At 40.2% G+C, this 22,837-nt stretch overlaps 1 protein-coding gene across 4 annotated transcripts in view; it reads right to left on the reverse strand.

The window, feature by feature from the left end:
• Positions 1–793: 793 nt before the first annotated feature.
• The window catches only part of RASSF8 (Ras association domain family member 8), an 84,952-nt gene continuing 62,908 nt past the window's right edge, over positions 794–22,837 (reverse strand). For 3 of the 4 annotated variants that reach the window (XM_062008798.1, XM_062008788.1, XM_062008783.1), the window contains 4 exons: positions 21,461–21,656; positions 10,678–11,567; positions 6,931–7,075; positions 794–5,940 (listed from right to left, as the gene is read on the reverse strand). In XM_062008798.1, coding sequence (XP_061864782.1) covers positions 5,819–5,940; positions 6,931–7,075; positions 10,678–11,567; positions 21,461–21,563 — 1,260 coding nt within the window. In that variant the 5' untranslated portion in view covers positions 21,564–21,656 and the 3' untranslated portion in view covers positions 794–5,818. The remainder of the gene's footprint in view (positions 5,941–6,930; positions 7,076–10,677; positions 11,568–21,460; positions 21,657–22,837) is intronic. The other variant, XM_062008807.1, reaches the window with a different exon arrangement.

Below are 22,837 nucleotides of genomic sequence, written 5' to 3' on the forward strand. Positions count from 1 at the left end.
TTGTTCGCTGATGGGCCTAAACCATGACAGGTGGCTCCATTTGCATCAAGTTCCTTGTTGCACTGGCACATGCACTCTTTTAAAGTCACCTGACAGACAGTATTTAACAAATCAGGCCCACAGTTTGCTGACCTAATGCAACGGGAAGCAAGGGAACTCACCTCACTGCTTCAATCACAAGTCCCCTGCTGTAGCAAGTTCCCTGTGCCTGGATTGATTCAAATGATTTTCACAGGCCCACCAGCCTTTAGCGCAAGGCCTAAGCCTGAATCAGGTCTACAGTTCCTTGTTCAAAGCTTCATTTCTTCGTGCTCCCTGAAGCATCTGTGTGCCTTGTATCTATAGTGTGTAATATTAGTAACAGTTCCTTGGTTGAGGACAAGCCACTCCATTCCCTTGTAGTTATATTTTGTAGTTATATTCCCTGGGCTATATCAAATTAAAAAAATAAAGCCCGTGCCCACTTTATGGCAGAAGACCCCTCGTCTGCCACAGAGGGCCCACAGCAACCAGCTGAGTGTCCCATGCCTCCAAGTAAACTGCCATTTAGGAGTGTTTGTTGTGTCACACAGCCATTTCTGAAAGCGTGTGAGCTTCAGCCACACTACACATTTCCTGGGCCTGCTTTCACACCACATGCTCTCTGACAGAGCTCTGGCTGCCACATCACATGTGCACAAGATGTACAGTGCAATTCCAGCAAACCAAAAACTGTAACAACCCAGGCTTTCAGAGGGCAATTTATTGTATGGGAGCATATCCAATATCTCTCGTCAATCATTCATGAGAATAATAAAAAATAGAAGCTTTTTAAATGACAAAAAATATAGTTACATATAATACAGATTTTCATCTTGCATTGAAGCAGAGCAGTAATAAAATGCTCACTCATGTTTTCACAATTAGTTTGCGTTGCTTCTCTAGGTTAAAGCATCAGCAACTCAAATCTTCCAGTCAGAACCCCTAGATAGTAGTTTCACAGGGTGATCATAAGGGTGAATGCTCTCTGCATTTTAATACCCTTTACAAATAGAGCAGGCATACTTCATCCATGTGGGAACTACTCAAATTTTTCAGAGGTACCAGCTACGCTTGAAACGAGGCATCCTTGCTGCAAGTGAAATATTTTTTTTGTATCTGAACATGCTTTTAGGCCCAATTCAGAAACACAGCTATGGAATACTCAAAAATGTGCTTAAATCCCATTTGGTTCGAAGGGCTCCAAGGTTAATCCTTTGTGACCACCTCTGCTCATTCTGCCCCTCACAAGCACTGCACGCTGGCGTGATGGCGTGAAGCGCTCTCACCAGTGTTTGATGGCATATGGAAGTTGCTGGCAAGACCTCAAAGGATTGGAACATTCTTCAGCACTCCACCTTACTTAAGACCCAAGCGCATTCACTGCATGCATACATTTCTGGATATATTACACACACTTACCCCCAGCTTCTCCCCACAATATTATTGCAATAATTCTTTGCTGGTATAACAGTTTATGTACCCAAGTTTCACTTTAGTTTTTTTACATACATAGAAAAAAAAACCACCTGAAGAGAGCTAGAACAAGCTTTCAATCAGTCACTATATTGGCATTGAAAGCTTTATTTTGAAAACTTTAAGCAGCAATACTGAATAAATAGACAGAATGATTGTTTTGTCATCTCCATACAACTGATGGCCTTCATCCAAAACATTAAAATACTGTAGCAAATAGAATAAACATGCATGTTTCAATGTTCTAAAAAAAAAAAAAAAGTGTAATATAAAAGTAACACTTTGACACTTATTTGAGTACAGTACAGACCATTAGAGACTATTTCCTGGAAAAAATATCTGAATACAATTTTGTTATTTACATAGATCATTAAGGCCCAATTCACTCAAGTTAATGCACATCACAATTTATATGCTTCAAGATAACTCACTAAAGATTACAAGATCCTGGGTTTTTTTTGCTCATACTTGCATGACCCCAAATTCTCTAAAACAATGCAATACTCTTCAAGCTAAAAACAAGGCAATTATTGCCCCAAGAGGAGACTTTTACTTCACTAAAGAATCTTTTCCCTCTTACCTCACAATGAAAGCATGTTTGCATATTGCTAATGCTAGTGGTAGTTCTTGTCTTCAAGAAATTCCTTTCAACTTGCTAGGGTTTGGAAAAGCAAGTCATCTCAAAGCTAACATACCATTTTCCAGAAGCAATTCAGGCACTTAGGAACCTAAGTCCCACTGAAAGGTAAGGGGAGGCAGGTTCCTAGCTGACTTTTCAGAGTGGGACTCAGGTTTCTCCCTTGTTTGGGCATTAATGTTTACCTTAGCCTTAACCTACAGGCTTTTCAAATGGTCAACTCTCCCCCTGTCCCTTTTCCCATAACAACATAGCATCACCAGCAAGAAGAAACTGTATCCTCACAGATGAAGAGAGGTAATACAGTAAACTGTTGTTAGTAATAAATTACAGGAGTTCTCCATATAAATTCCCCATGCACTGGAAAATAGAGCTTGTGGTCAACTCTTCCAATTTTAATCATGCTACCCAGTAAATAGTATGGCACTTTTAAAAATCAGTATGTGGAGCTTCCTTTCTGCTAATGCCCCGTAAGTAGGTTTGAAACACTTCTGAAAAAATGAGTTTTTCTACATTTGGAAAGAAAGAGTGAGGTTCTGCAGTTGATCAGAAGCAAAACTCTTAACACCTTAATGTGAGGAATTTTTGTAACTGTAATACATTGTTCAGTTCACATTTAATGCAAGGGCATGCCACTTCGTTTTGGTTTATTTACAGAGAGGGTGAAACTGCTACAGAACTTTAGCCTGGGTGAAATTCAGTAAGCAAGAGGAGTATGGTGGGGGCAGGGGAATTTGTCAGTGTCTCACAAATGACAGGTTTGGATACCAAAGCCTCTCCTTTGCCACAAGAGTGGCTGAAGCTGTGAATGTTTTTCAAGTCACCTTGACATCTGCTCAAAGCCCTGACAAGGAGGGTCCACACAGTGCTGATGCTGTGATTGCTCCCAAGCCAGCTCCAGGATGGCCCCTCTGTCAAACAGCTGCTGCAGTCAGCAGGTGCTATTTTTTAAACTTAAATGGCAAATTCCTTCCTTGATTCTATTACAAAGCCATAACTCAAGCCCTCCAAAGCTGCTCTTGCCCTTCTTTTTAATCCTTTTCCTCCTCCTTCCATCTTAAAGAAAAACCTGGCAGAGAAAGAGAGCAGTTTTTGAGGCGAGAGCCCAATTCAGCTCAAACTGACATCTGTGGGAGATGGACCAGTCACAAAGCACGACAAAAACATGAGCTGGGTATACTGATCTGCCTTAAAAATATTTCATCTCAGTACAAGACTGAAACTGCAACAGGCTTTTCTTCGTGTTTCCCCTGACCCCCATGCAGCATAATTTGGGCCAGACTTTGCAAGGTGCTGAGTGCCTCAGTTCTCTAATATCAAGAGGTGCTGAAGATGCAAGATATCCACTGGAGAGGGCCATTTCATTTCTGTGAATTGAGCCCAGAATGTAAGGCATATATGCTCAAGTACCTTGGACAGATATTGTCCCCAAACTATGTGTATATTTTACACTCTTTATATATATATATATATATATACACACATACACACACACACACACACATTCTTTTTATTTTTTTTTTCCAACACAAAGTTATGGGCACAGTAAACATGAGCACAGAATTGTGATAAACTAAGAGTAAAACCTGTGAGCACTGCAAAGATTCCTCAGGTAGGAACATTTCCTTTTCCAGTTTGCTCACAAAGGGGGGAAAAAATGAAAAAAAAAAAGATGTGATAAGTTAAACAGTAAAAATTCAGAGTCTGTTTGGAAAGGTCCTTTATATATTCACAGCCTTATCTGTTGCTGTTAGTCTAAATCCAGCAGCATTTTTAGAATAAATGATGTCATTAATAAAAAAGGGGAAAAAATATAATGCATTAAACACAAGTCCTTCATTTTCTAATATACCTTGTAAAACTTCCATTTGTGAGGAAGCTTCTTTTCTAAAAAAGGAAATTTAACATTTATCTGCACATCAGAAAATCAACACGGATGCTATGAGTTAAAAATTCTTAAGCATTTTCTATCACAAAAAGCTTGGAGTTTCCTACCAGGGTTAAAGTCCTGACCCTGCCAAAGATGTCAGGAGTTCCATCATTTTGCCACTGGTAAGTCCAGGTTCTCAATACTGCAGTGAAAGCACGGTGACCCCCTCTCATGCCAAGGGGATCTCAAAAGTGGGGATGGTGGTATGAGTTGCTGTTAGAGCAGGAAATTCAAATGCAACTAGGTAAGGCTCATCTGTTCTCTAACTCATCCGTGAGGCCAGCCTCCTAACACAGGTAAAGCATCCCACTGATACCAGTCACTTTCTCTACAAGCTTGGTGTTCACTTCAGCAATCTAACTGTCGAGGCCTGGAACCAACAAGCTACTTGGTAGTGCCTTACTTTCCACATGGAAGCCATTCTGTCTAGTCCTCGCTTAGCTTTGATTGCAGCAGAGTGACATCAAGATAAGACCACGTTCTCTTTTCACATGTTCTGTGAAAAAATGACTACCAAAAGTGCTAATTTACAGCCTGTAAGCTTTATATTCTGGAAGTGACTGAGCAGCAAGACATCCTTCAAAGAGACTAAACGTCTACCATTTAACACTGGGGACATGAAATGAAGTCCTGGCCCCACTGAAGTCAGTAGAAGCTCTCCTATTGACATTGTGGGACTCTCTGCCAGGTTCCTTCCCTCCACAAAACTTGAGTGAATTCTGGAAGGCTGGAAGAGGATGCTTATTTGTCTTGGGGGGTTCTTTTTCTCCTCCAACAGCAAGATTTACCACAAAACAAGAATACTGTAATGGCTAGTGGAAAAAATAAAGTACGAAATCACACACAGTGAAAGCCTCCTCCTTTCTTTCGATAAGATATATAAAGACAACTTCTTACATTGTTCTTTGCTCAAAAGGCATATACAATGTGGCAAAATATTTCAGATATACATTCTATATAATAAAATATCATCTAGCTAGTGCATCCTCAATCATATGCTGGAAATATTTTTACCAAGCCAAGGTTTAAATTCCATAAATCTTTTGAACATTAGGTGCTTCACTGAAGGCAGATTCAACAGCAAGTTAATCCCACAAACTCACTGTTCAAGCCTTAAAAGGTAGCAATGGATGGAACGTGACATATTATGACTCACAACAGAAATTAACAGTCAGTGGTGAGAAACCATTTCAATGGTTCAGTACTCCACAGAACTCTGCATTGCAAATTGTCGGGCTTGATCAAATCCCGGATGTTTGTACACCCAAATCAAGGTCCCCTTCTCAGACTGACTCAGCCACACGTGATTATTCACAAGTTAAAAAGAAAAAAGAAAAGGTCAACATTCACACCCCCATGAATTAATGGGAATAAATTAAACCTCAGGTCAGCTACATACATGGTTTTCTTCACCCTCAGTCTTTTATTTATGCCTATACAAGGAACAATACTTTCCCAGACAATTCTGAAGTGGCAAAACCAAAGGAAGGTTTTTGCACTCTAGCTGTGTGGACAAGTTCATCCTTGCCAATTATGAACCAAGACAGTTCCTCTGTCTCTTTAGCATCAGTGCACAGGGTATGGCTCCAAGTGGTGTGCTGGAGGAAGAAGAAAAAAATAATACGGTGGCTTAAAAAAAACCAAACCAAACAAAAAAAAAGATAAAATCTTCTTCCATTCATCACTGGCAGAATAAAACAAAAGTGTATCTTGTCCAGGGTACCTCTCTAGGTCCTCTCCAGAAGAGGTATGTACTGTCATACGTAAATGCCCTCCGGGTTAAAACCAGACGATAGGGGATTCTGTAGAATCCGAAGGTTACTGGGGAGTTGCCTCGATGAGCCAGGGCGCTTCAGTGACCCTGACTGGAATGGTGGCTCTGCACAAGAAAAGGGTAGTTAAAAAGAGTCACTACTATGCAAAGACATGTGCAACACGTCATAAAGCAATGTGCAGAAAGAGCTTGTACCTGTATGTAACTTAATGCTTCAGCCTCCTGCCAACTTAAAAAGAGAAACTTCATACCAGCTCTGAAATTTAAGGCCTGGTTGTGTTGTCTCCCCTCCCCTCCCCTCCCCTCCCCTCCCCTCCCCTCCCCTCCCCTCCCCTCCCCTCCCCTCCCCTCCCCTCCCCTCCCCAATTCTGGTTAGCAAGTTTTCCAAGAGAAGGGATGGAACCAGCCAAGGAAAATGCTGAGAGAAACAGGCCCCTTGCAAGCAGGGTACTAGCTAAAGCACGCCACAGCAGAGGCTGAGCATCAGCAATGCAGTTTCTGCTCGTGCCACAGCTCTGACATGCATTCAAAGTGCTCCCATGTTTCTGTCTAGGAAATTTTCTGAATCCAGGTGCAGGCACATGCAGAATGCACTGATCTCACTAGGGGCAAAGACACATTTGCACATGCCATAAGAGCCATCTGTGCAGGACTTCTGGATGGCTGGCAGCCCAGTTGGATTAGCTCCTATTCCCATGTGGCTGCTGTCTGGGATGTCTTGAGATCCAGACACATTCCTCTTCCTGCTTTGACAACACAGCCTACCAGAAGAGGAAGGACCCAGATGAACAGCAATGTCACGCTGCATGCCAGCTTACATGCCTATGGCCATGGCAGCCACACTTGAAAGCTACTGGCCTAATGGGTTACAGATGGGACAAACACATGTCTAGGCACAGTGGGAGGGAAGTTATCTGCACATTGTGCTTTATTTACAGCTTGCTAAACCCTTAGAATGGAAAGAAATATTTGACACCATGCTTTCTTAATATTAAGCTAACTTCTTTGCTAACAGAGCATTCCCTTTGTATGTGAGCACCAGCATCAATGCAGCAGGTAAAGGCTTTGCCCTACCATGGGCTCTGAGCACTGTACCTCTCTCGAGCTCCGCCTGCGGGGCCTCCACCTCAACGGGATCTGCTGGCAGCACCGTGACCTTTGTTCCTGTCTGTTGGATGAACTGTTGGAGATTGACCTGTCGCAGCTCCTTTGTCAGTTGCTCTAGTTCTTGTTCCCTGTCCTGTCAAGGAAGACAGAACATCTGCTTAACAGCATTTCAAGACTATTTGCAGCTGGGTAACTAACACTTCTCCCTTTGATGAGAAAGCTTCCAAATTTTAAATCAAAGAGTTGAAAAGTGTTTTATTTTTGTAGTTTAGAAAGTGAATCAACACAATTACTTATTAGGGGTTATTACTGTTCTGTTTATATTGCTTCTTGAATGACCAGCAGATTTTTTTGTATTAATTTTGAAAAATTTGGGCACATCAGATGTGAGCAAATAAAGCTCCTCATGAGCACTCTGAAAAAAATACAACTGAGCATCAGTCTGGCACCAGGCTCTGCCAGAAGTGTCCAGCATGATTTGGACAGCTCAATTAGTTCTTCTGTTCCTCAAAGGAGGATAATTCCCTTTTTGTTCTTTGTGTTTCCTATTTAGATTGTAAGTTTTTATGGACAGAACTCTTACTCTGCAAGTATACTGTGTTTTGTACAATGAGACCAAATCCTGGGTGGTTTACCACCTCTTTGCAGTACAGATGATGATAACTTAGGAAATTCCTCAAGGCTCTGTAATTCTGGCATGACATGCAAAACCTACATCTCTGACAGTCTGTAGTCTTAGACTACAATTATTTTCCCCCAAAACAGACTCAGCTTCACTAACAGACAGCTGCATGTGGCACTCTCCCACAGCCAGGATGGGCTTCACCTATCTGGTCACACAGTATGGGCTACTGGACTGCTACATCTGCATTGTGGCAAGAGATGGAGGTTGGGACAACCTTCTTTTCCCTAATTATCTTGCAAGAGCAGAATTATACATGAACACACACAAAGACTGGGGGAGAACAGTTTGTGTGTATGTTCTAGGAATGATCCCCAGGAGCACAGCCCTTATTCACTTTAAACTTGCAGTAAGGTCACAGTTGAGGCTGAATTCAACAGTTAGTAAGAAAATGAACACACTGATCCAATGCCTAAATTAGCACCATTTAATGACCAAGTACTTTATCACCAATATGTGTGTCTGATCTCTTCAGTCAATGCATATCATTATGTTAGTCTCAGCTCTCTGCCACAGACTTGTGTTTCCACTCATTGACTACAAGCTTTCGGAGAAACTGGCAACCAGGCCACCTTCAAATTTCAAGATAATTCTACAGGAAATCTCCTCAATTTGTATTAGACTTGTTCTATAACTGGGCTCTTAAGACAGAGGAAATTCTCAACTGTCTTTACCTACTACAATGTTAAATCTACAGCTCTGTGTTTTATAAGATTGTAACAAAGCTGCTACTGAAGGGAATTAATTTTTAAGAAAACATGAGTCACAGCAATAGGCAGAACTAACATAATAAATACCTTGTCCTTGACATTTCTCAGCTTTCACAGGAAATATGGTAAAAATGTTAACCATCACCCCAGATGTTACCAGTTTAAGGTCTTAATTTAGGATCTAATAGTGAAACTTCAGTGAAATATTTTACCCAAAGACAGGCTGGATTTTTTTTAATTGTTTTTTGTTTGTTGGTTTGATTGGGGTTTATTTTTTGAAAGATTTAAAAAATATTTCTCTAGAAATAGGGAGATGAGAGTGCTGCATCTGATCTCTAACTGAATATAGCCTCATATGGTTGGAAAGTAATATAGCTAGAGAAAAGGAATGAAAAGGAAGAGCTAGCACAGATTACTAGAAATTTCTCATGTGCTACTAAAACATGCCACCTTCCTGTTTGTATCACTTGAAATCTAGTGAACCTAAATTTTCTTTCCTTCCTTACTGAAAGTTCTATAAAAACACCTGTTCTCAACTGTTCTAGTTTCAAATCAGCACTTCTATGAATATTCAGCCTTCACCATAGAATCATAGAATGGTAGGGTTAGAAGTGACCTTTAGAGATCATCTAGTCTAACCCCCAGTATTTCCATTTCCTCTCTCAGGGACAGAGCTGAGTTTATTTTCTCCCAGACTTCCAGATTAGCACAGCTTTATGCTCAAAACAAGCTTAGAAGATCTGAATTTAATGGAAACTTTCCTGAGAAAGTGAAACCCTAGTTTATGAAAAAACAAAGTGAGAAAGATTTTGAATTCAACCATAGCCTCACTGAGTGTTACTCAGGATAGGTAGAATATATTAGTGCAAACCCTTAAGTATAGACGTGTCTGGAAACTTAGAAGAGAGAAATATGGCCAAAATTGCTAACATATTAATCCATTTTGCTTTGGACAAAAAGATTACCTTTTCTCTCCTTCCTTATTTAGTAAAACAAGCTTATACCGACATGGTTCTAGGTGCTCGGGAGTGGTAAGAATGCAAAATTCTTTCATACATTCACAGCAGAATCACCTTACTGTAACTGCAGTGCTGTGGAACACAGTAACTATGAACACCTGGAGTACAGCAAGAATTGCAACAGATTGATGTGTGGTGCCTCAGTCCTATCTCACAGGACACATTAAAATCCCAGGAGCTACAATCTTTCCTTCACTTCATCCAGCTAGCAGCTGGATTTCCATTTATATTTCCTCTTTCATGCTCTATCAAGTTCCAGGTGATATAATTAACTTCAGCAAGGAAGCAGAGGCTGGATTCTCTTTTGACACGTGCCACAAATGCCTATGGTGTAGACAAAATAAAATCCTGAACACTAGCAGGTCAATTAAGAAAAGGGAGATGCTATTCTTTAAGGCAAAGGTCCTGCAAACTAGCACTTATTTTAGCTCTACATCCATCTATCCAGGTGCTGCTTTTGAATCGTTCTTTTCAATTCATCTATTTTGGTGGCAGATGAATCTAGCATGAATCGTAAGTTTAGCCTCAGAGAAGGCTATGATGGTGCAAATTTCCATGAAACTTAACAATATGAAGCACTGAGCTGCCAAGATCTAGACCTAAAGCCTCATTCTAAATCAACATGGGTTTGAAGATCAATACTTTTAAAGGCATTAGGCCAAGAGCACCAGCAGTACCGTAATTGTCCACTAGCCCTAAATGTGCTGTTGTTCTTGTAGGGGGTGTTGTTTGTCTGAGGTGTAAAAGAGCCTAGACCCACCAGCACAGCAGCAGCAGCTCCCTAGAGCTGGTGAGCACTCCTTCTCAGCAGGGAGAAGTGGCTAGATGCATGGCCACAGGCGTAGCCATCCTGCCCTCAGCTCATTCGGCTGATGTTTGCTCTGCTGTTTCTCTATCACAGATCGCTGCACGGTGCAGATATGCTTTGAGTGATTTCTAAGAGGTCACCACCAGGCAGTCTAGGGATAGCAGCAAGTTGTGGCACTTGGTAAGACCCCTACAGGCCACCTTGGCCTTTGAAATGGCCAGGAACACATCCACCAAAACATCTGCTGGTCTATCTTGATACAAAGAACTTACTCCTCTTTTCCTTTTCAGATGGTTTGAATGAGCAAAATACACACATATAAAAACTAATTTGCTCTTGAAAAAAAACACTGAAATGCAATTTGCAAATGAAAGCAACACTTTCTTCCTTTTACCCCAATTCACCGTGGAGATTTTCACGGGCTTCAAATCTAAGAGAAATTTGTTACAACCACATCTTTGACTTGTCTATAGCCATGGTTAAAAAAAATAAATAACCAAAAAAGGATATTCTTACCTGTAATCGTTTGGTAGCTTGGCCCAAAGACCTTTCTACAGCTTTAATGCCATTTTCCAATCTCAGACTCTGCTGACCTTGAATATCAATTTCACCTTTCACCTTCTCGATCTTTTCCTTGACTTCTTCTTCATTGACTTGGGACTCTTGAACTTCCCGTTGCAACTTCTCTGCTTCAAGGCCACTTTCCATGTTGTGGATCTGAGACATGTAGTCCTTCAGCTTGCTCTCGCACTCCAGGATCCTCTGCCTCATTTCCTGCAGCTGCTCCTTCAACTGCTTTTCGTTCTCTTGTTCGATCTGCAGCTCGTTTTCCCAGAACTCTTCCTCTTCAATCTCCACTTCATTCCTTTTGATCTTCTGCTCCAGCTTAAGGATTTCCTCCTCCAGGCTGGAGTTGTACTTTTGTTCCCAGTAGCGAATCTCAGCTTCATTGGACTCCAGCTGTTTCTCGATGCACTGAAGCTTCTCCGTCTGCAGGTGGATCAATTTCTTCAACTCATCCGCCGTAGTTTTACAGTTGTTGAGCACCTTTTGCTTGAACTCGGATTCTTTGCTTTTCCCAAAGATGTCCATTAACCCCTTGGCCCCTCCAGTGAAGGTGAGTGACTTCCTTTTCGGCTCCCTCCTCTTCATAGACTTATCGCCGGGCGGCCTCAGCTTGGCCAGCGGGGGCAGGCTCTGCCGGTACAGAGTCCTCTCCGGGATGCGAGCCATGCTGTCCGAAGTGGGCCGCTCGCTCAGCGAGGGCCCGGTGCGGCGCAGGATCAGCTGCACGTCGCTCGCGTACTGTCCCCACTTGTTCAGCGAGACGATGGGGTTCTCGTGCGGCGCCAGGTGCCTCTCCGTGTCCCGCCATTTCTCGATCAACGTGTACCGCCCGGTGCGACCTGCAACACAACCGCAGCCGTCAGCAGGGCAGGCCGCCAGGGGATGCTGCCGGACAGAGACACGCGCCGCCGCCGCAAAGCACCCGGGCGCACCACGGCGGCTGCCCAGGAGGGACTCTGGAGAGGGCGACCGAGGTGTTTGTATGGATGCACGGATGCATGCATGTACGGATGGAAGGAAGGCTGCTCAGACACGCTTAGTGCATTTTCTCGTGTTAGAGTAAACGCTCCTTTATCTCCTGAGCTGGGGACAGTGCACACACATACACACGCTACTTCTCTCGATGGCACATTCCCCTCCACACACCCAGCAGCACAAGTTCACTTCTGCTGCTACCAAACACACTTAAATTCAGCTTAGCAGTCATTGTCCTCTGACAGCCCTTATGGGATGCTTTGATGCTACAAAAATAAAGCACTTTAGGAAAAAAAAGTTAAGAGTGTAAAATCTCAACACTCTTACTACTGAGATACAGCACTCCAAATGCAGTTTCCCTTATCATGAAAGTGACTTCACTTAAGAGCCACACCATTTACAAAAAGATGTAACTCTGATCAATTTCAGAACAGCTCCACAATTGACATTAAAGACATCATTAGCTATTTTAATGCATTATACAAATCCATTTGAATGACAGATCATAGTTAGCACATAAAGACCTAAAATACCTGTCATATATGCAACTATGGAGTGAAGGAGTTGGAATGTAGTTACCAGTGGTAATCCATTTGGTGCACTTTCTTTCCTTACACCACCGGCCCAATCACTGCACTTTTCCCAAAAATACGTAAGTATCCTAATCTCAGGCTGAAGATCTGGCCCTGGCCTCTAACCACACCACTTGCACAGACACTCCACCTCACATTTGTAGGGAAAGAGCTACCCTTAGAGATATATGCACTATGTGGCCCCCTAAAATCTGACATTGTCAGATTAGCCTTACAATGAGTTCCTTGGGATATAGCTACTGTGTTAGAAACGGTTCCTCTGATCTCACTTTCTCACATTTAGCTCATCACAAAGAGCAATAACCAAAAAAAGTCAGCTGCACAGGCACCGCCTAGAGAACAAGCTGCTTTGGCTCATGGGTCATGCTAGCGGTAGTTAGAGACCAAGATGCCCATGTTTGCTTCCAAGTTGGAAGCGAGAGCTGGAAGAAAACATCAAGATTTGACTGATAGAAGTCAGCAAAAAAAGGCAAGCAGCATGGGAGCAGCAATCTACCACCCTGAATGCCTTATAAATGACTTGAGGTAAGCACTGGGGGAAAAAAGAGAAGGAAAAAGAGAACAACAGCTTTCAGCATACCAACATACTTGGCCACCACTCTCAAACAGATTTAAAGTTCATAGTAATAAAGTTCTTTAAAAACAACTTTACTATGTCAAGATACTAAGTCACAGATTTTTGCCAACCCACAATATCGTTCATTCACCCATGAAGATTTATAGTTTGTAATAGGCATCAGTGCTATTATAGTAAAAACAAACCTGGTGCTGTTTCCATTGCATACTAACAACAAAATCCTGGAAAAGAAGAACAAAATAAAACATACCACAGAACCCAGGACAAAGGTGGCACCTTACCAGTCTATTTTGTTAATCTTAAAAGCTTTCAGCTTGTAATCATGGTAATGCTACTAACGTTTTTGTTGTGTCAGAAATAGCTGAGTTCAAAGTCTTGAAATTGTAAACAAGAGTTTGGCCCAATAGGGAAGTGACTGGCATGCCATTTCTATTGGCTTTGCTTTTAAATACTTTAAAGAAATGTTAACAAGAGGCAACAAAACCCCCACCACACCAAGACCAAAAGGGGAGGAGGAGAGGAATAAAGCTAACAATCTTGACCAAAAGTGAATTAAGGAATTGAGCAAAGCACTTGCCAAGAACTGTTTCCATCTTAGCTTAGGCTTCCAAATCAACATGTAGTCCTATTTAATAAGCTTGACACTCAAGATCCACATAAAAGAAAGTGTTTTGTAGAAATAATACTTACGCAGTTGAACAACCACACTTAGAGGTCAGTATTGGTCTAAACCAAAGCCGTCCTCATCCAAAATAATTATCTGGGTTTAGCATGTTCAGCCTACGTATGACGCAGATTAACCATACCTGGACAACCACAACTGTGATGTTTGCTTGCACGAGAAGGGATTAATTCACAAATGAAAGGGTAAATGAGTGAATCCAAATCTAATGACAGAACACTTCAGAACACAGGCATCCTTGAAACAAACTGCTGTTTTTGATGTGCAGCCACTGACAAGGAGAAATCAGGTTGCTTGGGTTGTTGATAAAGCACACAGTTCAACACCTACATGCTGCTTCTTGTCTTGTATGTTGTCCATAAACTTCCTGAGATAGAGTTTGTGCTCACAGAGTACCTGGCTGAACTCAGTCCTCCATGTTTATGAAAACTTTATCAGTTAAGCAGTCAGCTCATGCTGTTGGTTTTTTGGTTTGTGGGGTTTTTGTGGATTTTTTAAAAGATATTTTAATCAAGGCTTTGTACTAATGAGAATGTTGGAGAAAACAATCTAGACAGCCCCTAAAAAAGCATCAGTAGTGCTGTAATGCTTCCCTTTTCAGAAAACAGCTATTCAGGGCCTGGAGAAAGCCTCTATGCCCCATTTACTGGCCAGCTATTTAATTAACGTTCTGTGCTGACCTACTGATCATGTAATGGTCCCTGATATAGACCATATAATATCACCATTTCAAAACAATCATCAAGAATTACATGTTTTGCAAGACAGTGAATGACAAGCTGTAACTGCAGTAGGTATTTACTTACATACATAAAGCACACTGCATCTGCACAAAGGGCCAGTGTCAAGGTTAACAGGTTAAGTCTGTACCTACAGCTACCTAAGCACACAGATTTATCATGGGATGTACAGGCACATCCTCAAAACAATTTTTCTTTTTAAAAGACATCAAAAAAATCCCCTATATGAACTCCATAAGGCAGATGTTCTGATAGCCTGCATCTAGCTGTCATAAGTGGATTGAACCCATCTCTAAAGCCCTGTACCTGAATGCCTGTGTCATGTGCCCAACTGCTGCAGTCTTAGTGTGGGATAGATGTAAGTTGGTAATTTAAACACAGATTCCATTACAATGAATGGTGATCAAACTAATGAAATATAAGAACAAGGTAATTGAACTTTTTTTTTTAGACTCTCAAGAGGCAGACTTTTCAATTACACTCCGTGAAGGCAGTAGGACCCACTTAAGTATTATTCACCTAAAGCTTCTCTATATGCTTTGAAATTTGCAGCTGACACAGTAGACACAAGCAATTATTTCTGCTGCCAAAAGTCAAGATGATATTCTAAAGGAAAGCAGCAGAAGTGTTTCTCATACAACACTTGTGGCAGGACTGTAACTTGAGAGGTCATCGTTACTGTTTTTCAAGATGGAAAAAAAAATCCCTCCCAAAAGTGTATCATCCCCTATACATAAAGCACTTCAAAGACAGGCATTACATTTTTTTTTCATGCAGTGGCTACAAAAGTTTGTTTCAAGCACCAAGAAATATCCATCTTTTCATCAAGTGTCTCACATCTTTCACAGTCAGGATCTACAGCAGCAAGCAGAGAAGTCATTGCCCTGATCTCACGTAATTTCTGGGAAAGGTGGCTAGATGAACAGTTTAAACCTAGGGATACTTCTCCTTCCCTAGGGAAGGTGCTAAGGTGGGCAAGAGCAGGCCTTTTTCACTAAAGGTCATGTGGTCTTGCTCCCAGTTTCTCTTCTTTCTCAAAGACTGACAGGATGCACTGAGTGCCAGGGGAGTTGCCTGGCAGACATACTTCCAACTCCCATTTTTTCCAGGTATCTTGGTACCTCTGCTGTTGCACAGCAGCTGTGCTAAAAACCTGCCCTACAAGGTGACACTCTAAAGAGTCTCAAAATACTCCCCAAACCAACAAAACAACCAATCCCAAAAAACAAAACCCTCCCTCAAAAACAGATCTCCATGTACGACAAATTTTAAGACAGTCCAACTAAAAAGGAAGTTGTACTAGTCTTTCCCTTGAGCTGAATCTGAATTAGCACTCAAACTCACAACAGTGCATAGTAAAAATATACATACTGTTGCCTGTCTGTGCATAGATTTCATGGAGGTAAAGCCAGGTAGGCCAACACATGCACAAGCCAGATCCAGACTGCCCAGAGCTCTGGAGGCACTGACAAATGCAATATCCCCAGCCTAGATACAGCTTTCTGACCCATTTGTTTTCCCAGACATAGCCTTCCTGCCCTACATTGAAGGATCCTGTCTTCCTTAGCAAGTGAATATAAAGTAAAAAGAAAAAAACCCAATTGTACATGGGTAAAACCTTGTAAGAACTCTTAGCACATGGAACATGTGGGAGAAAATGCTCTGCCTTACCAAAGGGGCAACAGCATCAACTCCTCAATCTTTAACAGCACTGACTGAAAAGTAATCGAAAAGCAATTTTAATAAACCCAGTATGATTTGAACACAGGATTGCTGAAACATGAAGCTGACATTTCATCCATTATGTGATCCTTAAGTTAACATCCATAGTAATTTTTAAAAGTACCCTTCTAGCTACCTGAGAACTCATTAAATACCCAAGAAAGATTAGGAATAAAAAGCCTGCAAAATAGAGGTCAGACTTTGCGTTACTCAGACTTCACTCATGCCACATTTTGCACACACATCTATGCATACCATAGAAAACAATGAGAATCAAAGCAAGAGTCCAGTCCTAAGAAAACATGCCCACAGAGACCAAGAGGCTCAAGTCTAATGGCAGTGAAGGTCTGCTTAGTTCACTAAGTACAGCTGTGCTCACCAAGTCTTTGTCAGGACTGAACTCTGAGTTCATTACTATTATCTTTTCACTCAGAACACAAAGTATACAAGAGTTTATCACAGTCTGACAAAACAAAGCACTTTGAGTCATTTCATATTGCCTTTCATCTAAGCATCCCGAGGTACTGCACTTATTTTAGACCCATTTCCTAAATAGGTAAAACAATGCAGAGGAGTCGTTGGGCTGAGGTCAAACAGCAAGATGTGGCAAAGCAGCCCAAAGCAGGTCTCTGCAGCATAGGCCACCACTACACCAGATGTACCACATCCTAAAGATGGTGACAAATCATCCCACCCAACCATCGTGCCTCTCACCAAACTTACTGTTCAGCGCATTTCTCAACCATAAAGTTTATATGATCACACCATGGGATCAGCACAGCGTGCAGCTTTCTTGTGCTTATTATCCCTCTCAGTGTTGCTATTTGAAGCAGCAGAGAATGAAATTTTGGGGTCAAAACTAAGACAAGTTGTAACTGATTTGTAACTGTACACTACAGGATTAATTCAATGTTTAAAATCCTTAGTTTGTACCCTCTTCAGACTCAGCGCTATAATTCAATTCAACCTTACATTTTCTTCCAGCTCTCAAAAGTGTTTAAATAGCCAGCTCCAGCACTTGCACTAGCAGAAATTATTTGGAGAAAGGGACGAACATAAGAAGGGACAACAGTGGTGTGATTTTTCCAGATATAACTCTCTGAGCCTTACAATGCTGTATGTTTGAAACAATGGGAATAAATCTGTGTGTGAAAAATGAAATATTTTTTAATTTATTTTTGAAGAAAAATATTTGACTGCTATAAAATGTTGTCAGCTGCATTTGTTTATTTTTAAAAAGAGACAGCTGTACTTCTTCAGCTAAGTGTTGCTCACACTCTCCTGATAATCTAGCTTCTAGAGAGAAATGACAACAAATGCAGTAAAAATCCTGACATGGCTGGAAATGGGAAAATACTTCTGAAGAAACAGGGTAAGTATATTTGTAACCATGCAATTCATCACTGTATTCCTTTGGAAGATTTTTAATTTTTAGATTTGAATGGAAAACACCCAGTAAAGGCCAATTAAAAAAAATGTTTGTAGTTAAACTACAGCCTAAACTATCAGCTAATGTGATTAGCTCACTTTCTTTTATGATAACATCTGTTTTTCCCCCCAGCATTACAATGATTTGTTGAGATGAGCCACTCAACTAAGTCCATTCATTACTTTGCAAAACAGGCTGCTGACCAGATTCATCAACTATTTCATCACACACACTGCTGAAAAGTACCAATAATTTTTTTTTACCTGTTTTTTTCAGTTGTTCAAACTAAGATGAGGAATCAAAATGAGCAAGCAATGTTTATATGAAGCCATTCCGGCACGGTTTTCCCAGAATGGAGAGAAATTTTGTGGGAGCAGAAAAACCTCAGAATTCACTGTTAAATGTATACTTCAAAAATAGATAATGATGGATGTGATAAAGTCTCTCCTGGTAAAAATATTTTTGAAACAAGATTGATGGCTCTCCATTTAAACTGTGCTGCAGTATATTTTTACATTTTGGTGAGGGCTTAGTTTCTCATGATGAAGTGATCATTTCTCTCATTGGTATTATAAGGTCAAATCTTCCTCTTTGTAATTTTGCAAGCAGGTTTTTTTTTAAACTCGAAGGGCAGCTCCTGTTAAAACTCATAAAAGGTAATATGAAGTGTTCTTCAAAATCCCAGTGGGAGGTGATCTCACTCTCTGGAAACTTACAACTGCATAGTTTTATGTTTGTTTTGCATAGAATTCCAGTAACTCTCCCTCCAGCTAAGGCATTTCTAACTCCTTTTAAGTTAGATACATAACCAAAGTATACAAAATTATATCCAACTGGTATTCTCTCTAACATTCATTGAAATACATGTGTGCATTTTAAAAATACACTTAGCTAGCAGAGGAGACAACTTTCCCTTTTTTTTTGTTTTAATTAAATGAAGTTTATTTGATATCTAATATAAAATCTTCAAGCCAAATGGAAATTTAAAAACCCTAATTTTTACAGAAACATGGAGTAGAATCAGTTCAAGAAATGGGCAAGAGGGGAAGGAAATCATAACACAAGACCAGGTAACACAGATGTTATCCATTGGGAGTATAGCCCCAAAGGAAGACAGGTAAGCAGGCCTGAAAATGTAATAGTGGCTGATAGTGACTTGTAGGGAATAGGTTGAGAAGCATTAGCTAGGCAAGTTAAGTGACAGAACTTCACTGCCGAAGGATTACACGAAATTTTGGGTATGGGACAGAACCTCCTACGAAGGGGCATGTGTCCAGCATGACTTGCTATTTTAAACAAAATTAGCCCTAGAACATAAGTTCTCGTCTTTCATTAAACAAACAAAAAAACCCAGGAATATTTTTGTAAACTGTATAAAGTTATTACTGAATTTCCATAACATGAGGGAAGAGTTGGAAAGTAAATAGATGGAAACCTTTTTGTTGCTCTTACCACAGCAGGAGATCAGGAGACGTGGCCCTGCATTTGATTAAATAACAGCAAAAGAAATGTCTTGAAATACAAGAAATTTCATTTAAAAATAGGGAAAAACCCACTCTAACTGCAAAGGTGACTGAGCACTGCAACAAAGGTGACTGAGCACTGCAACAAAGGTGACTGAGCACTGCAACAAAGGTGACTGAGCACTGCAACAAAGGTGACTGAGCACTGCAACAAAGGTGACTGAGCACTGCAACAGATGGCCCGTGGCCCAGACATACTTGGTCTCCATACTTGGCTATATTCAAAACCTGACTGCACGTGGTCCTGAGCAACCTGCTCTAACTGATCCTGCTTTGAGGAGCAGAGTTGGAGTGAACAATATTCCGAGGTGTCTTCCAACCACAGCCCATTCTATAATAATTTTGATTTTCCTATTTTTCAATTACATTGTAAAGCTTTGCTTTTCATATCTCTAGAACAGAGGCAGCTTCAGTTTGTCTATGAGAAGCTTCTTGAATGTCTTAATTCTTCTTTATATTTGGCTTGAGCTTTCTAGAGTGGATGGCTGTCAAATAAGTTAACCTGCTGATACTCCAAATGCTGCACTTCAACATAAATAATACACTGATTGCAGTTCATATTTCAGCCTCAGTGAAGAAGACTCATTTGAGTGTATGTGTGTGTTGTATCTTTGAAGTCAGGGACCTAGCAATAAACTGTAAGATATGATAAAACCAAAGGAGCAGACAGACCAACACACAGACAAAATAATATTGTGTCCTGTTATGCCCTGTGGTTGCTGAAGGTGTCAGATGGCAAAGTGGCAAATAAATTCAGAGTCAATCATGGAGGAAGCCAACTAAAAACTAGCTATTTTCCATCAAACGTCAGGTGAGAGGGAAAGATTTTAACAGATTCCCATTCAAACTTGAGGGATAAATATTTCTTGCAAGTGGGTACCTGTAGCCAAATCAAAGGAGCAGACATATGATTGCTTTTCCGATGAATGGCCTGACACAAGGGCTGGGAAAGTCCTACCTGCCAGAAACGTGCAAATATCATTTATATCTGTTACATATTGTCCTAGCAGCCCTAGTGAAAAACTGGAGCACAATTACTTTAGCTGTTTTCTACAGAGGATATTTGCCTCAGGAAGGAGTTTCCAAAGGGTTATCTTAATTTGGCTCTGATTACAACCAAAATTTATCTCTGCATGGAACCAGTCGCATGCCTCAGATGAACTGGTGACGTGTAATAAAAAAGGAAGTTGCTGAGTTGACAAAAGCTGTGCACGTTTACAAGGCTGATGGAATCTTTTCAGAGTTCAAGCTAATAACTGAGGACACAGAAAAAACAAACAAAAACCAAGCAGGAGAACATTAAGTTGTTGTCTAGAACTGTGAGTCTGACAGTTCTTATTTTGTGGGAGGAGACACAAAGGAAAAAGGAGGAAAGAGATACTGAGAGTCAAGTAAAGAACAGAAGTCCAGCACAAATAGTTAATTTTTTCTAAATGTGTAAAACTTCCTAATCATTACTAGGAAATAATTAGGCTGGCATAACTATGTCTTTAAAAAAAACTGCCAGTTTTTTATTCCGTCAGATGAAAGTAAGTGGAAATCATGTTCAGAAGTACACATTTAAAGAAATAAGCATCACAAATTCAAAGTTATTGACTGCATGCTTACAGGTAGAATATCTAGCTGACATTCATGGCCCTAAGTTGTTTTTACTAGGAAATAATTATTTTGCAATTGAGTCAGACTGCTAATACAATCTTGCAAAATTGTTGGAATATTGAAAAATGCAAAAGTTGGACCTTAAATTATGATTTAAATTTTAGGTAAGACATAGGTTTTAAGGCCTAAACTTAAATAATATGTAAATTCAATTATGAAATTTTAACAAATAATAAGAATCTGCATTGGAAGCACTGAAGGTCTGAAGTTTAGACTTATTCAGAATGCCCTCAACTACTGAATAAGCTCTGACAAGATTGAAGGAATGTTTGCTCTTGTAGTGGAGCCTGAAATATTACTTTTTTTTGTTTCCACTAAACTGTTCAACAAATAGCTGAGTTACATCATATGCAGGAGTAAGAGGAGAACCTGAAGGATGTATTTCATTGATCTGTACTATTCCTAATATAGCTAGGGTTAGTTATAATGTGTATAGTTTCAGTGAACATCACTGGCTTGTGAAAGCTAATGAATTGTTTTTCACTCCTTTAATATTTTTTTGGTATTCAAGACATTAACTGTTTAGTACCTTCTTTAGTCAAGTCTATATTTACAATAGCAAACAGCAGCATATTATTATTTAGAGAATAAATCTGTATTATCTGAATAGAAGTTTATAGATTTCAAAGTGTTTCTATTATTTTTTTTTTTTAATCTTTCTTTGGTATGTTAAAATTCAAAGGCTGAAAGTTTACACTGCAAGGTTGTCCCACTGTACATTATATGTTCATGCTCTATTGATATTCAGTGCAGTCCCATCTCCCATTGGTTTAGCTTCATAGAACACCAGCTCACCCCAGCTCTCAGATACCCAGCTGACAGAGCTACTTACCAATAGCCTGAGCAAGGGCTATTACAACTTCCTGGCATGTTGTGACTTCAGTGACCCCACACACAATTCTCTGGACTCCATCCACCCATACTTTGAGCTCCATGGTTCACCAGATCATCCAAGAGCCATGAATGCAAATCAGTCAAGTCATACTTGCAGTTATACCAGAGATGATGCAACGGACTTTTCTCAGCAGCTGTAAGAGAGAAAAATGCTGGGGTTTATAGTGAGGCATTTACAGACTTAAAAAGTTAACAATTTCACCTTAACATCTATTGGATAGAAGGAGCAACACAATTTTTCTTTCTTTAAAAACACTAAGAGGAATCAAACAGCCCATGAGCTACATCAGAGAGCGTGCTGTAGAGGTGGTTTAACCCCTACCAACACTATGTTGGTTCTGGAAGGAAACTGACTTCAGCTAATGTGTTAATTTCCATAGGCAGTGCAATGCTACTGTACAAAAAAAGCAAGACATACCATCTAGTCAGTTCTCACTTTTGAACATCATTCTACTACCTCTGCTGAAATAACACTGAAGTTATACCAGTGTATACTAGCTCCCAGTTTAATTTTTAAAGAAGAAAATTCCTCAAATTTGTAAATGAATTTAAAAAAGGGCCAAAAGGTCAGAGAGCTGCATTTTCTGAACCTGTAAGTCCAAAAATCTCTTTTTGCACTCAAATGCCAGAAAAATTGAGGCACGGAAATAAAGTTAGAAACCTAAGGAGCTAGATCAGCCATTTGCCCTCTTCTGTCTTGTTACCAAGTCAATCTGCTTAAGGTTTACCTGATGTTAACTTCTAGATTTGATCTGAACTCTAGTGGGATTGCTATGAGCTCAGTTTTACCAGGGGCTGCTTTTCTTCTGCATGAGCAGGACCACTGGCATCATGAGAAACAAAAGTTCATTTTTAACTGGAACTGCTAAGATTTCAAAAAATTTGAAGTAAAAACTCCAAAAAGAACTGTCATCTTAAAAATATAAAGACTCCTTAACAAAACCCAAACCACCAATAATGACAATTATTCTTTTCTACAATAAAAACTCAACCAAACAGAAAACCCTAATGAGATAGTTGGTTATTTAAGCAGAAAAAGGAAAAAGAAACTATAATAATATGATAAAAGAAGCTCATGTATATCCATGCAATACAGTATGGATAAAGTGACAAAATTAATTCTTAAAAAAGAATGCCTTTAAGTACTAGGAAAATGGTTAACAGGAATAGAGTGAAAGAAATTTGAAAGTTATTTAGAGGAGATTAGTGAAGACAAAGTAGAGTTACACAAGAAACATGGAATCTGATGATTCTGATAGATTTAACAGAGCTTCACATGGAGGCAGAAATGGTGCAGGAAAAACTAAGCAAATAA

Source organism: Colius striatus, chromosome 1, assembly GCF_028858725.1.
Source record: "Colius striatus isolate bColStr4 chromosome 1, bColStr4.1.hap1, whole genome shotgun sequence".
Taxonomy (NCBI): Eukaryota; Metazoa; Chordata; class Aves; order Coliiformes; family Coliidae; genus Colius; species Colius striatus.